This window comes from Xiphophorus couchianus, chromosome 21 (assembly GCF_001444195.1).
Source record: "Xiphophorus couchianus chromosome 21, X_couchianus-1.0, whole genome shotgun sequence".
NCBI lineage: Eukaryota > Metazoa > Chordata > Actinopteri > Cyprinodontiformes > Poeciliidae > Xiphophorus > Xiphophorus couchianus.
Window position 1 is genome coordinate 4,757,267 of NC_040248.1, and position 16,070 is coordinate 4,773,336.

Below are 16,070 nucleotides of genomic sequence, written 5' to 3' on the forward strand. Positions count from 1 at the left end.
AGAGTTCCCGCAGCATGGTGGCGCGTCGCCATCGCCAAATGTTGATGTGCTGATATTTATTTTAATAGTTCTTATCACTATCCTCCAGACAGAGTCGATTTTAGGGCAAAGATTTTTTTTAAAACTTTCACTTTCAACACATCCAGTCAGAACCGGCAGAAATCTCTGCTTCATTATGGTTTACATTTCCTTGCCAGTCTACTGTCAACAGAGTAAAAATGATGAGGCCTAGTTAGCCAGTAATGCTAACAACCATTAAAGATGACTGATGGCGCTGGGCACTTGGCAATGCGCCGCATGCGTGAAGCGCATTTATCCATCAAGAAGTTACAGCCGAGTGAATCCGACGACACTTTCCCTCTTCTTTACGACAATTTTCATGAGATGAGAGGCTAGCCGGGTTCTAGAGCAGAAGAGTTATTTTAAAGTTTCACGTCTTGGTAAAAGTATCAGAACATACATTATGGTGCTGTAACATCATTTAATTAATCTAATAAACTTATATTATTCATGTTTAAGTGTAATAAAAGTAATACCTGGTGCTGCCTTTAAATGTATTGGGGAAAAAAGGTTCTCAATGTACCTAAAAACTTCCCTCTGTCATTTTTGCTGCTTTGAAAAGAACTCTATTCAGTGTAGAAAAAGGCCGACTTTCATTACCAGTCAAGGCCCGTGCATGCCAGCTATCTGCCGCACACGCCCATTTGAGAAGATTAACTGCAGGAATATGCTTTAGTGTGTGATAACAGGGAAGTCATATCACATCACACAAGGTTGTTTCTTGGGCAACAGCATAGCCATCAATCAGGTGGGTTGTAATCTCGGGAGAAATCGTTGTCAGCATGCAAATTATTGTGACATTTTACACTGCCTGCAAGTGAACGCACGCAAGAGGGGGAAAAAACTTAAATAGGATTGTAAAATGAGGCAGTATGTGTGCTTTCTAGGGAGCTAATATGTCAATGAGGCATTCGATTTAGCCCTGAGCAAACATCAGGGTCATATTTCACCTATGAATCAGTCACATCAACATTTGACCTGCATGCGAGAGTCACATTCTGCAGTGGAAATCTGACACAACGTGCAACATATTGATGTAGGTTCTTGAAATGGAGAAAAGTGATCATGTTGTCCAGAAATTTCCTTCTATTGGACAACAAAGGCTGATTCTAGTCTACTCAGTAAAGTTGAACCAAAGCTTATACTCATGATTGATATTAAACTGTGTAATTGCCCGTTCCATTATATATGCTGATTGTAGGTTGTTATCTACGCCACAGCAAGAGGGGGAAATAACGCAGAAAACCGGTTAAGTACAACTTTAAAACCACGTTTTTTCCCCCTCTCTGCAGACTCGTTTCCATAGCAACTGACAACGCCACTTCATGTTTCAGGACTCAACACCTAAAAATACTCAAACATTTCCCACACAACAGAACAGAATATTCAGTCCGTTACAGTACTATGTTTTAGGCTCGATGATTATTTTGCGATTATTAATAAGTGACCGTTGTGATTGATTAGCTACCGCTGCTATTAGCTAGCCTAACTCTGCGGTGATTGATTAGCTACCGATGCTATTAGCTAGCCTAACTCTGCGGTGATTGATTAGCTACCGATGCTATTAGCTAGCCTAACTCTGCGGTGATTGATTAGCTACCGATGCTATTAGCTAGCCTAACTCTGCGGTGATTGATTAGCTACTGATGCTATTAGCTAGCCTAACTCTGTGGTGATTGATTAGCTACCGATGCTATTAGCTATCCTAACTCTGCAGTGATTGATTAGCTACCGCTGCTATTAGCTAGCCTAACTTTTTATGACCTTATTATCTAGCTGTTTTAGTGTTGACAATTAGCAAAGCACTGTGTCCCTTTCTTTAATACGTCAAACATATATTTAAGATTTAGCGTGTAATATTGACAATTTAACAACTAAAACCAATAGTTGACAGTAGTACCTGCATTTCTACTATAAATGTCAATGTTCCACTAATGTCAAAAAAACACAATTTTGCAAATGCTGTGCTTCCATTAAAAATAAATGCAATTAAAATCAGACGTGAAAAAGAAAAAACATGCCACGATTCTCCAACTACTTCCAGTTTGCTTCTTCTTTGATCATGTGACTCGTGTGATGCGGTAAAAGTGTTTACATCGCAAAAGAAAACTCATACTAGTACCAAAACTTACCAAAAAACAAGACTTTTTGAAACTGGTGTGTTTGAATTAAGCAAATTAATTTAAAAAATGTGAAGTTGAGCAATTATACGGTCAGTGAAAACACAGCTTTTGTCTTTTAGACAAAGTATGAGTCTTCATTGCTCAACAAATGCGTCTTCTTAATCTGCAGAATCTGTGCTACAAAGGACACGAAACATAAATTTTTACATTAAGAGACGAGTTAATGTTGTTAACTGAGTTTTCCCTGAAGATCATCACGCAACAGACTGCACTCATCCTCCACACAACAAACCAGGTTACCCACTGCGACAGCGCTGACTGGACTGTTTCTGGACAACACACCTGCTCATCTGTCCCACTTTTAGCTGCTGCACACAACTTGCTGCTGATTTTAGATTGCACTGTCTCCGGGGGCTCAAGCTCATTAAACGAGAATAATAACAAGCAGCAATGTGAGGTTAAACAGTCAGAAACACTTAGAAACATCATGCTTTAGTTGCACTTTAGTGACAGCTCTTGCTAAAATGGCTTCATCGATCCTCCATCTTTCAGACGGTATTCTGCTTTCAGAGAAAACTGGACTCAAGTAAAGCAGCAATATTTTAACATATTTTTACTCAAGTAGAAGTAAAAAAAATAGCCATCCAAGAGATTTCTTAAGAGTAAAAAGTATTTGATAAAAAGTCTACTCGCGTACCGAGTAACTGATCAAATTATCAATCATTTAATATTTAAAAATACATCATCAGACGAACCAAAATATAAAGTAAAGTGGAAATTTTGGTATTTTAACGATCAAATTGACAATAATTCATACATGTAGCAAACATTAACAAAATTATGCAAAAGAAAATGTTTCCTAATCAGTTTGTTTCAATAAAACCTTATAAAACTTTAATAAAAACTGTGTCTGGTGAATTTTTAGTTAAATCATGTTTGTTTTTCATTCAGTGGGTAGAAAATCCAGACATTTTACACAAGTAAAAGTAGAGATACGACATAATAAAATTACTCAAAGTACAGCGTAGTAAAAATACTCCTAAAAGTAATTTTTTTCAAAACGTTACTCCAGTAAATGTAATTGAGTAGATGTGACTACCCAACCGTGCCTGTGTTGTCCCTCTGCTCTGTATCCGTCGGTATCAGATCAGATCTGCGTTTCCTGCCTCCTGGGGATTAACCAAGCATCGATCTGCTCGCTCAGGGACCGAGGGCACAATAAAACTGTTGTTTTATGTTCAACCTGTGCATGTTCATCGTCAGCTGCCTTGGTACGCATCCCTTCTGTAAAGCTCCGGTAGCGTTAACAGCACATATAACTTCCTTTAAGCTGTCAGGGATCCGAGGACACGGGACAGCGTGCGGGATCGCTCATGCAGCAGCGCTGGGTGATGAGTCAATGAAATCGCCTCCACACAGCAGGGCCAAACAACATATTTCAATAAAGGCTGCAAACTGGAATGGTGGATACAAGGACAGGGCTTGGAAAACATTGTGTAAAGTCACGGCAGAGTCGCGGTGGCGCTACAACGGCCTTCTCACTTTACGTTTGGCCAGAGATACTGGAACGAAGGTTTAGGAAAGCAAAAAACTGGTAATTATTTTTGCACAGTTCCACCTAAACCACTGATTGATGCCTCACATCCATCCGATATGTCAAACTACAGATGCTTGTAGGAAACAGTGAGTCTTAAGATCAAATTTCATCAGATTAATAAGAATAAATCAACAGAAAATTATAGATGATTGATTGTCAAATGTCAGTGCAGATCATCTCGTTACCAGGCTCCTTGTTAATACAGTTTTTAGGGTTTTTTTCTACAAACCCATTTTGTTTGTGCTGATAATTTGATCAGGGTTTCCCACGGTGTATCATAAGCCTGGCGGGCCACCAGGCTTTACTTGTGCCATATTGTTTTTTTTTTTTACCCAAATTTTTTTCTGGTTGATCACATTATTCTTAATTTTTTGTGTCTCTTTGGTTCACTCTTGCTTTATTTTGAAAATTTTATTAAGCGAGAATGTTTCATTGTAGTAAAGGTGAATGTTTTTACAAACAAATTCAATCAAATAAAAGGAACAAATTTTGTCGCACCTTTCATTTTCCTTTTTAAGATTTAAAATTGTCTGTATTTACTGCCTGAACGGATAAACCAAATTAAAGCTACTCTTGAATTCTGATCAAGGGCCGCCCAAAATCCCTCCAAAGCCCACAAACGGGCCTCGGGCCGCGCTTTGGACACCCCTGAGTCAGATGTAGGATTCATGCATGGAGGAACAGGACTTCCATCACCCGGCAGCTTTAAGCTCCTTCACGTATTTTCCCAAAGCTGCGCTTTTATTTAGGATTCATTTCAGCAGACGGCAGTAAAAGCAGTAAAAGTGTCCACTGAATGCGCCTCAGCCTGGAGGAGCCACTTTGGGAGCTTGATGGGTATCAGAGCCTCTGGGGACGCATGCTGGACGTGCTTGTGATTTCAGATCCAGCTCGAGTGTCTATCTTCCGATCCTTCGCCGTTGTTTACTGCCGAGGCGTCGTTTGTCCCGTCGGGGGCCGTGTTGACTGCCTGCGATGCTGCGCCAGATGGGCTGTCACGACCTGGCTGGCGTTTTGCCGAGCCGACACTCGCTGGAAAGCGGCCCGGTAGGTCCCGGTGACTCGTACAGTTACACTCCCTGTCGTATCAATCATCGCCTGGAAACATCGCAGAAACATGGCGGCGTTTTGTTTCTGCTTGTGCGTAAGGAAGGAAGGACGTGTTTGTACGTTTTGTTTTCCCTCTGACGCTCCTATTTCATGCAGGATTTCTTCTTTGTAGTAGGAGCTGCTGCAGAAGTTACACTGCAAAAACACAAAATTTTACCAAGTGCTTGTGGTCCAGTTTCTAGTGCTTCCTTTGAAATGAGACAAACTAACTTAAAATTAACTTTTCAGCAAGATAGAGGCTTGTTTTAATTCAATAATTCCTTAATATTGATTTTAAAAAATTTGCTCCATTAGCAGATTATTTAACTTACATGACATTTTTCCCATTTTTAATTCATCTGCCAATAGAACTAGATTTTTTTTTATCAATATTAAGGGATTATTTACTTAAAACAAGCCTTTATCTTGCTGAAAAGTTAATTTTAAGTTAGTTTGTCTCATTTCAAAGGAAGCACTAGAAACTGGACCAAAAATACTTCGTAAAATTTTGTGTTTTTGCAGTATTGAAGTACCAGCACACAAACAGGCAGAGTTTCATAGTGATTAGCTCCATTTACTCAAGTAACCTTTTGAAAAATAATTTCTTTTAGTAGTTTTACTATGCTTGAGTCATTTTATTATAAAGTATCTCTACTCTTAATTGAGTAAAATTTCTGGATTTTCTACCTACTGAATGAAAAATAAAGACGATTTTACCAAAAACGCTACATTTTACTTTTACTTGAGTTAAAATATGTTGAAGTACTCTTACTTGAGTACAGTTTTTGGGTACTTGCTGTAAACAGGAATGCAGCAGCATAATTAAATGAACATGTTTAGGAAGTAAACACATTTCATCTCCTGGTGTTGAAATAATAATAAAAAAATCCATATTCTCTGTTGCATTATTCATTCCAGAGGTAGATGTAGCTCCGGGTTTTATTTCTCCGAATACTCCATAAACAACTACCCCCATATGAATTCAGTATATTTGTTTTTTTTTTTTTATGTTCACACTCAGGACATCTCATCTCATCGACTGTGTTTGAGAGCAGCATGAAACGGCATCATCAACATGCGAATGACAAATCCGATGGTGTGGCTGCATCAGGGGAACAAGAGGAAGGAGTTTATGAGGACGAGTGCAACGGAAATCAAAGCGCAGAGATGATTGAGGCAGAAACAGTCTTCCTATTTCACCAAGAAGGCAAAAAATAATAATAAAAAATAGGGCAAGAAAAGGCTAAATCAATCTCCATAGAGCCCAGAGAAGAAGAGAGTGTTAACTGTGCATTACAATGTGGAGTCAGGTTCAATGAGAGCCGAGATCAATACTCGGCAAATTTGCATTCGTGTTTGGCCTGCAGTGGCCCAACAAAGCCGCTGTAATTAAGGAGTCCAGTCGATCCAAATGCATGTAAACTCAGTTTCCTTTCTGGTCACTTAGCAGTAAACATTTAAAAATATAAATATTAAAAGGTATAAAACCCAAGTAGCAATCACTTTCATTTAAACATTTTAAAAACAGTCCTTGCAATTACGCATCTCATAAAACCAAGAAACCACTGCCATAATAATAATAATAAATTACTTGGATTCTGCAATGTCTAAGAAAAATATGTCAACAGAAATATGATGAATGGATGTGTTGCTGCTAGTTGGTGAAAGAACAAATGACAAAGTGAGCATTTTGAAACAAAGATCTACGCTGCATATTCATATTCAAAAATACTTTATTAATCCCAAAGAGAAATTAAATTAAATATGTGGTTGAATTCAACTGAACAAAACAGTGACGGCGTGCAGAGTACATTTCTGCCTGAAAACTGAAACTTTTAGATTAATCTGGCATTTTCTAGCAAAAAATTAGGAAATCTTGAGTTTGAAATTTTACTAATATTTGGTTTTTCATATTCTAGTAAATTCCTTAAAATTTTCTGAAATTAATTTCATAATCAGCTGGTAAACAATTTTACAGAAAACAAGTTAACAAGTAGGATATGAAACTGTGAAAAGAAAAATAGAAAAAATTATTTTTTTTCCTACTTTTTTATAGTTTTTATAGTCTATAAAAAATAATATGAACATTGTCCATGTGTAATGTCATTTAGTTAGCAATATTTAATGTTATTTTAAATATAAGTTATGCTAGCTTGGTGCTCCTGGGGGCCCTCTGGTGGTGTGGGGGACCTAAGCAGCCTCTTAACTCGCTTATGTCTTGGGCCAGCTCTGCTTGAATATGACAATATAAAAACTTAAAGGAGTGTAAATACTTTTAAACTGATTGGGAGTGAAATGTGACGAAATAAGGTTTGGACAAACAGGTAAGAAGGACAAAAATGAAACTTTCATATTCTCATCATGGATCTGTAAATCTAAAACGATCGCAGGGTGATCACGGGGGGATTTTCTTGGCTTTTGCTGATGCAGAGATTACCAAACTTCTGAAACCGGAGGGAGCTAATTGGGATTTAGTGTGCACATGCAGTACCACAGGGCCGTCAGGGGCCAAGATAATCAAACTATCCTGCTGTGACCGAGAGGAGGTGAGGGGAGGGAAGAAAAGGAGCAGCAGGAACTGGAGACACAAACGGAGGGCAGGTTATACGGTGGAGTGATCCAGGAGAGGAAACGGGTTCTATAAAACCAAGATATACCATTTATACATCTAAATTTGTAGCAAAATCATTTGAAAGTAATGCTTATGTTAGAAAGAATGAGCCAAATATTTACCAGATTAGAATTAAAAACAGATTGGAAATCTGATCCAGTCCAGTAGAGTTGCTGTATGATGAATATAAACAGTAAAAACAAATAAACATGGCAGAGTTGTTGTTTGTTGAATTCTCAGCACTCACTTCCTTACAGTGCAACACTGCCCTCTAGTGTTTACCAGATGTAATCTCATCTCTGAGATAAACCCAATTCCTGCTTTCAAAACACCGTATAACTTTCATTATTATTTATTAAATTTAATAGTGTTTTGTCATTTTATCAAATTAAATCAAACTGCGACGTGTTTGACTAAGATAAACCAACACAAAGTGGTGTATGGTTGAGAATTGGAAGAAAGATGTATTTTTAAAAAAAATAAAGAAAAAAAAGATGCCAGACATTTATTCAACCCCTTTTACTCTGGTACCCCACAACTTTTATTAAGTTGCTCCCCAACAGAAAACTAATCTTTCCTCCAGCCATTCGGTTTCTAAATTCTGGTTGTGAGTAGCCAAAGATCCTGGGTTTTTTCTTGTCTCTTATGAATTTCATAAGAGTCTTTTAATTTTTGTTGAACTGTCAGAGTTTGTTTTGATCCCGAAATGGCTGCATGAGATTGTATTTTTCTCTTCGTTTTGTTGTGAACGAAACCTGTGAACTGAATTACCCTTTTTGTGATAAAGTTATTTATTTTCTCTATTTAATCAATCGATGAGAGTTAACCTGTGTGAAAGTATAAACATGTTGGGAAGAACAGTCATGTAAACACATAGTACGTATACAATAATTTAGTTAGAAATTGAACAAAACAGTACCTTGATGAACTCAATGACTGAGACTTCACCAGTTTATCAAGTCCGACCACAGCATCACCAGTAGCCAAGTTTCCATTAAAAATGTGCGCAAAACTTTCTCAGTCTTTCCCTAATGTCGAAAAAACTCAATATCACACTGTTGGTGTTTCCATTAAATCAGAAATGCAATTAAAGTCAAGCAATAAGTTCAACTTCCTGTTGTCTTCTTTGTCGTTTCCGGCAGTAGTAACATCCAGTTGTTGATCACGACTCGTGATGCAAAAAAAGTGATTCCATTGCAGTTTTGCTTGAGCTGTAGGGGGAAGTATGTTTCCTCTGTTTACATGAACATATGTTAAGGTATATTTGATGTTTGAACTATTAAAATAGATAACTATAAGTTATTTATGAATGGGTTTGGTCCATGCGGATATCAGGTGTATAAGTTTCATTTAAAAATCAGAGAAATAGGTTCCTTTTTTGTTCAAGTAAAATTAAAATCTCTTTTTATAGGGATTTTTAAAACTAGCAATGCAGTGCTGGTTCAAATTACTTTGTAAACAAGCTCAATTCAAGCAAAAATTTACTATTTTAAAACCTCTGAAAGTGTAATTTAAATCATGGGATTGTTACTTTATGACTTCCACTGATATATTTTGAAGAAAACAAATCACAATTTTCGCATAAATTAATGCTTTTTCTTTTTCTCCGTTTGTGCTCTGCCGACTTGCGGTCAGTCACATAACGTCAACATTTCATTACAAAACCTGAAGTATATTTATTTAATCAAATCCACACTTTAGTCCATCATACAAGACTCTAAACTGCATCGTTTATAAACAGAAAATTAATTATGAGTAATAACGGCAACCAGGAAGATCATGAAATTACTGAAGGAAAAACATAAACATCCGAGTGTTTGCAGCGAGTCATCAGGTCAGCCAGCAGGGAGATGAACCGACTCAGAAACTCCTGGTTTGTGTACATTTTGCGCGAGAGAAGGAAAAACATGTTTATACATCAGCAGCTGCAAAAAGGGCAGATTCTCACAGGAGCGTCTGCAGATCCTCCCAGGAAGGATTTATATCAGACGATTCAACAGGCGACCTTTTACCGCCACGTCCCGCCTGACAATCAGACAAAATCTGAGAAGATTGGCTTGTTTTATTCATTTGTTTTCTCGCTCACAGCATAAATATTTCACCACTTCTCTATCTGAATATTGAGTTTAACAGAAGAAGCCATTTAAAAAATATAAACCCAAACTATCTCAATGTATTTGGAAACATAGAGACAGGATAAAGGATTTTCTTTCCTCCATCCATTCATCCTTTCGTCCCACGTATTGAATCGTGTTAAAGAGCCGCTGATAAATCAAGATATCTTCTCGTTTAAGTTTTGAAACTGGATGTAATGTGAAAAAGACCTTGACGTTTTAAAAGGTCGTTGCCGAGCAGAGCTCATTTAAAAACAGCAGACATGCACAAAAGTGCCGAGCAAAGAATGAATAAAATTTGAATTTAAAACAAGTGAAATGATTAAAAGTAGAAATAAAAGCAACACTAAAATATAGCAGATGGGGAAATAAAATCAAATCGACTTTTATACATCAGAACTACATTAAATTAATTTTTAAAATAAAAAAATTATACATTTTGTTGCTTAAAATGCAACGATTGTTTATTTTTTGCATTAACCAATTAATTAAATAGCAAAAGGTGCTTAATATGAGTATAAGTGAATCTAACTATACAATTTTAAGAACTTTATCTTAAATGCACAATATGTATAAATATTGTACAGTCTTTCTTACTTAATGCTCTTATTACCTCAGAACGTTTCCCTTTTTTTCCAAGTTTGTACTCAAACAATTAATCAATTATTAAATTACTTTATTATTCCAATCAATTAATTGTCTCAGAACAACTTTAAGACAAAGAATATGAACTCAAACATTTAATTTATACTGCCACCATGTTTGAAATAAAGAATTAAAAGTGAAATAAAATAAGTAAAAGTCAGGATAACTGAATCTGTACTGGAAACACCTTAAATAGAGTTGAGTTGTAACTAATTTTTGGGGGAAAAAATTACTTTTAGGAGAAATTTTACTACACTGTACTCTTACATCTACTTCAGTAATTTTATTATAAAATGTTTCTACTCTTACTTGAATAAATTTTCTGGGTTTTCTACCCACTGAATGAAAAAACAAACATGTTTTAACCAAAATTCACCAGGCAGACACACACCTGCACTTTTTATTAAAGTTTTATACATTTTTTATTGAAACAAACTGATTTGGAAAAATTTTCTTTTGCCTGATTTTATTTTTTTGCGACTTGTACGAATAATTTTCAATTTCATCCTTAAAATACCAAAATTTCCACTTAACTTTATATTTTAGTCCATCTGATTATGTAGTTTTTAAATGAAATTATTGATAATTTGATCCATTACTTAAGTAGACTTTTTACCAAATACTTTTTTTTACTCTTAAGTAATTTCTTGGAAGGCTACTTTTTACTCTTACTTGAGTAATGTTTCTGGATTTAAAGTTTCACAAGTTTTTGTTGAAAGAAACTTATTTTCAAACATTTCTTTTGACAGATTTAGTCATTTTCATCACTAATACGTGAATTATTGTCATTTTTATCCATAAGAATACCAAAACTTTATATTTTGTTCCGTCTGAAGTAACGTTTAAATGGTACTATGATTAGTTACTCAGCACTTGAGTCGACTTTTTAACCAAATATTTTTACTATTGCAGCTACTTTTTACTTTTACTTGAATGTTGAAGTATTGCTACTCTTACTCTGGTTTACTGTTGGTATCCCAGTGCAGTCTCTGTTACAAATATCCAACAGCAGCAACAACGCTGCTTCCAAAAGCATCACCAAAGTCTTATTTATCCGCGCTGTCACATAGATTTCTCAAGTATCCAAAAATAATCTAGAGAAGCAGCCCAGTTGCTCTCTTTTCCTCTCAGGTGTTTATGAACCTGTCAGGCTGCCGTCTGGAGCGGACAGCCGTGACCGTCGGAGGCTTATCCGGTCCAACACGCCGACCCGAGCAGAGCCAATAATCCACAACGCAACATCTCAACACGACTGCAAACCCAAAACAAAACCAATCGCTCATCAAAAGAGAAATTTTCTCACTCTCCAAAGCTTTAAAAATGGGCACGATTACAAAAAAAGAGCAACAATAAAAGAGTTTGATGCTGCAGATTATTGTGGCTGAAACGGAAACAGATACTGCTGTCTGGAGAGGCGCTTTGTCTCAATCTATTTTTCCTCACACGTCGTCGGTGGGAAAGATGAGATGAAACGAACCGGAATTAGAAACATGCTGGGAGAGAAAGGACACCATAAATATTACATGGATAATAAAGTCAACCTGCTGGGAATAAAAACAAAAGCAAAGAGGAAAAACACCAGCAGCAAAACAAGCTAAACACTCAGAAACATGTACCAAAACTCTCGATATTACTCTACATTTTTATGTTTACCTAAGGAAATATACATAAAACACAGTAATTCATTATAATATAGTTTAAAACATTAATATTTACTTTTACTAAAGCTGGGACAGCAAAGTTTTAAGTGTGCATTTATCCAATTAATCCCAAAGGAAATTTAATTTAAATCATATTTTACCCCTCTCCCCCAAAAAATGTCCATATTGTCCGAATTGTTAGTTTTACTATTTTCTCCAATGTTTGATCAATGACAGTATCAATATGACAATATGTGTGTTTAGTGATAGAAATCACTTTTTTATATGACTGGTGTCCTAAAAAGAAAAGACGGTTTTAGCATGTAGCATCACATTTCTCCAAGTCAGAGAGTCTGTATTTACCAGAAGTGAAATACAGATTTCACTTTTGGTAACCTGAACACAGTTCACTGATTCCTCATAGGAATCGGTTTGGTTCCTAATGAGGATTAGGAACCAAAACAAACAAAAAGAAAATACATGAGATCCTCTTTAAAATCCTTTTAGAAGTTCTAGTATTATGTAAAACTCACGTTTTTGTGCTTTACATCATGTTTTAATGTTATTCCCTCACCTGGAAAGTTGCTTTGGTTCTGTATTTCATGTTTGAGAAATCAGGTTCACACAGTGCATTATAAGCCTGGCAGGCCACCAGGCTTTACTTGTGCCCCACCAGGCTTAGCATTGTTTATTTATTTTTAGTAATTGCCTTTTTTTTAAGACTCTAGAGTTAGTGTTTAGGTTTTAATCTTCCAGACTTCCAATAACGAATAAGTACCAAGTGATTTTTTTTAATTTCCTGTCAACTTTAAGCATTTTTTTAAAATCAAAAACATGGTGCTGTGAGCACTGCGCTTAGCAAGTTTTCTGGGGGAATCCCTGGAAATCCTTCAATCCCTATGGCAACCATTCGGCTGAGCAAAAGGCCTGGGTGGACGTAGCCCCGCCTTCTAGACACAGCTCCTCCTCTGAGCTTCAGTTTCCGAGCTTCAGTTCATGAGATGAACCCTCATTCAGCTCCTTCAGACTAGCCAGCAGCGATTAGCAAACACCTGGTGGAACTGCACATCTGCTGAGCTCATCATAGGAGCTACATCTTAGTAAAAAGCTGGTGAAAACTTAAAGGGTTAATAGAGGAACCATGTTGTGATGACTTCCTGAAGGCGGAGCTTCTGAAAGAGATTTTTAAAGAGACAGAGGCCCAATTTCAAGGCGTGAAATTACAAAGTAAAATTTTCTATGTACATACCAGTGATGTGCAGTGAGGCTCATGGCTGGTGACGCACTGACTTAATCACAAGACCCCCTGCATCTTCTTGTTTACATATGGAAATTTCACGCATGCGGACAACATTGAAGGGCAAAAATACTATACTTTCACATGCCATCCATAGCCGCGCTGCCAAGGTAGAATAATTCCATTAACTCAATGAAACTTGGAAATATAGATATTATTAATTTAGTGCTATGCTGCACAGCAAAGGGGAAACCCGTTGAAGTACAACTCAAACCACCTTTTTCTCTCTCTCCGTATCGGCCAAGCTTCACGTAGATTCGTTACGTGTAGCTTCACTTATTTACTGTATGGCTAGCTCGCTGTTACTGTCTCTTACTTTGCAGTTGTGGGTCACAATGTCTGGGATCATGAGCGCCCCCTGCCACAAGGCAAGAGAACTGCCTTTTCCAGAGCTGTATAGTTACAAATAAGATAAAACTTCAAAGAAAAAAAAAATTCAGTAAAAAGTATTTGAAAAGCTTATCCAATCCTCTCCTTAAGTACAAATGCCTGCAGTGGGCTGAGCCCCCACTGTCAGGATTATCAGAGCACTTCTGGAGAAAATGGGAAGAAATTCTGGGAATATTTAACTGCTTTGAGCCTCTTAGACGCATAAAAAACAACTAAAATAAGAATATCCCAATAAAAAGCAGAAATTAATGGAAACATGTCAAAAAAAAAGTCCCTATAAATCCATTGATAAGACAAACAAGTCTGTCAGTTTTCATTAAAGCGAACACTAAACACCTCAACAGCATTTCTTCAATCCAAACCATGCGCCTGTCACTTAGCAGACTTTCTACACAGAACCTCTTCCATCAATGCTCTTTGCAGTACAAATCGATATTTCCACCAGCAAGGGGTCTGCTTGTGGAGGCTCCCTGCAGGTGTCATGTATTCTCATGATAAGCATTCATTCGTCACCTGCGCTGATGCTGACAGAAGCACATCTGTAGAGGAAGAGCCTGGTTCTGTTCCTCTTTGAGGAAAAGACATCCATGCTGTCCCCACTGTGTCCTCCCACATCCTCCATCTCTCCTCTCAGCAGCAGAAGTAATGTAGGTCACAAAACCGGGAAAAAACACACGAGTTTGGACGAGAAACAGTAAATAAAGAGGGGAAAAAATAACCAGAACCAGATCATTTCACATTCCTGTTAAAATGGTCCAAACTAAGCAGATAAATCAAAAAGAAAATATAAAAACATCAAAAAGAATTGAGAAAACCAGTGAGAGACATCGCATTTTGTCAAAGCCCATCGCTAAAATCAACTATATTTTAAGAAAAGTTTTATATAAAAGTTCAGTTTTCATCAGTAAAAAGTTTAAAATTAAATGTTTTGTGCCCGCATTCATTACAGATGTCAAACCGAGCCGAAAGCTGCGTGAAGCCCCAACTCTGAGCTTCCGCCATGTCCCCTCACCCCCCCCCCGACACACACACACACACCTACACATGTCAGAGCGGCTATCTTTGCGGGGACTTTCCATCGACTTCCATTCATTTCTACAGCCTAACCCTTACCCTATCCATTACATCCCTAACCCTAACCAAAGCTCAATTCACACCTTAGTCCTAAATCTGACCCCTGACCCAAAAACAGCGTTTCCCCTTGTGGGGACCAGGCTTCAGTCCCCACAACGTAGTATGTGTCAGGAAAATGGTCCCCACAAAGTATTAGAAACAAACGAACGCCCACGCGCACACACAGACACACACGCGCTGCAGCGGCGGGGGCGTTAATTAGCAGCGCGTTCAGACCAAATCCAAACTTGTCACAGAAAGTTCCGCTCACCTTCCCTCCTTTGGAGCATCTGCGGTAGGCATTGGTGGCTCCCGCGGTTTGATTCATGCTGGGAAGTTCTGCAAAAAACAGCAAAAAGCGAAGCGTTGGAGAAAAATGAAGTTGGAGCAGAGAGCGGTGCGGAATTTGGGTGATAATTACCAGGTGCGCAGCGCTGATTGATCGCTTATTGATCCTCCTGTGCGCTAAGATGAAGTCCAGCTCTGAGATCTGGTTAAATAAGAGTAAAATCCGTGGATAAGTTCACTACTCCGGGTTAGAAATTCCGCTCCGTGCGCGCAGTTTGGAGAAGCCTTGGAGCTCCAAGCAGCTCCGGCTGGTGGAGAGACGCGTTTGGAATTGCGCAGAAATGCGCAAGCGCATCTCCGCTGTGACGGCTCAGCCTGTCTACATCAGCGCCCACTCCACAGCAGCGACTGCTGGGCAGAAAGCTGCGAGTGTTCACCACTGTAATGCCACACAGCTGAAAAAATACAGATAATCAAAAACATTTATAGATTGGTGTTTCAGTAAAGTAAAACTCAGAGTGATGTATTTCCACATTTCCACTGTTTTTAACTTTATGCTGGAATATTTTTGCAAAAACTCCTTACAGAAAAAGGAGTTATCAAAACTTTCTCATCTTTAATAATTCAGCCTTTTCTTCAGATTAAACATATAAATCTAGTTATAATCCCAGCAAATTTTTATGTGAAATGAAAAAAAATTCCCCTCATTTAATAATTTTAAAGAAACTGACTTACAATCATGTTGCCTCTGTTGAAAAACTTAATCAGAAACATGTAATTATCTCTTCTAATGAAATTTAACTTTATCTTATCTTTTATTTTTATTGTAGCAGACAGTTTATTTTATGTACTTAATGTATTTTTGCACATTTATTAAGAAAATAGTCACATTTATTTTAACTTAACAGTTCATATTGTTTTATTTTATCCATTTCACTTTTTCTTAACTTTACTTAAGATCATTACAAAATATTACCAATGTTTTTGCTTATTATTTTATATTATTTATATATTTTTATTCCTCTGTTTATTCTTCCATTATTGCAATGATGATTTCTATGATTTAAAAAAAATAAAAAAACAGAAAATGTATTTAAATTTTT

The 16,070-nt window shown here is 37.2% G+C and overlaps 1 protein-coding gene across 1 annotated transcript in view; it reads right to left on the minus strand.

The window, feature by feature from the left end:
• Positions 1 to 15,360, minus strand: part of LOC114136861 (dipeptidyl aminopeptidase-like protein 6) — a 266,529-nt gene extending 251,169 nt beyond the window's left edge. Inside the window, exons 1-2 of the mRNA XM_028005229.1 lie at positions 15,101 to 15,360; positions 14,951 to 15,018 (exon numbers count right to left, since the gene is read on the minus strand). Of these exons, the coding sequence (XP_027861030.1) occupies positions 14,951 to 15,007 (57 nt within the window). The 5' untranslated portion in view covers positions 15,008 to 15,018; positions 15,101 to 15,360. The remainder of the gene's footprint in view (positions 1 to 14,950; positions 15,019 to 15,100) is intronic.
• Between the last annotated feature and the right edge of the window lie 710 nt (positions 15,361 to 16,070).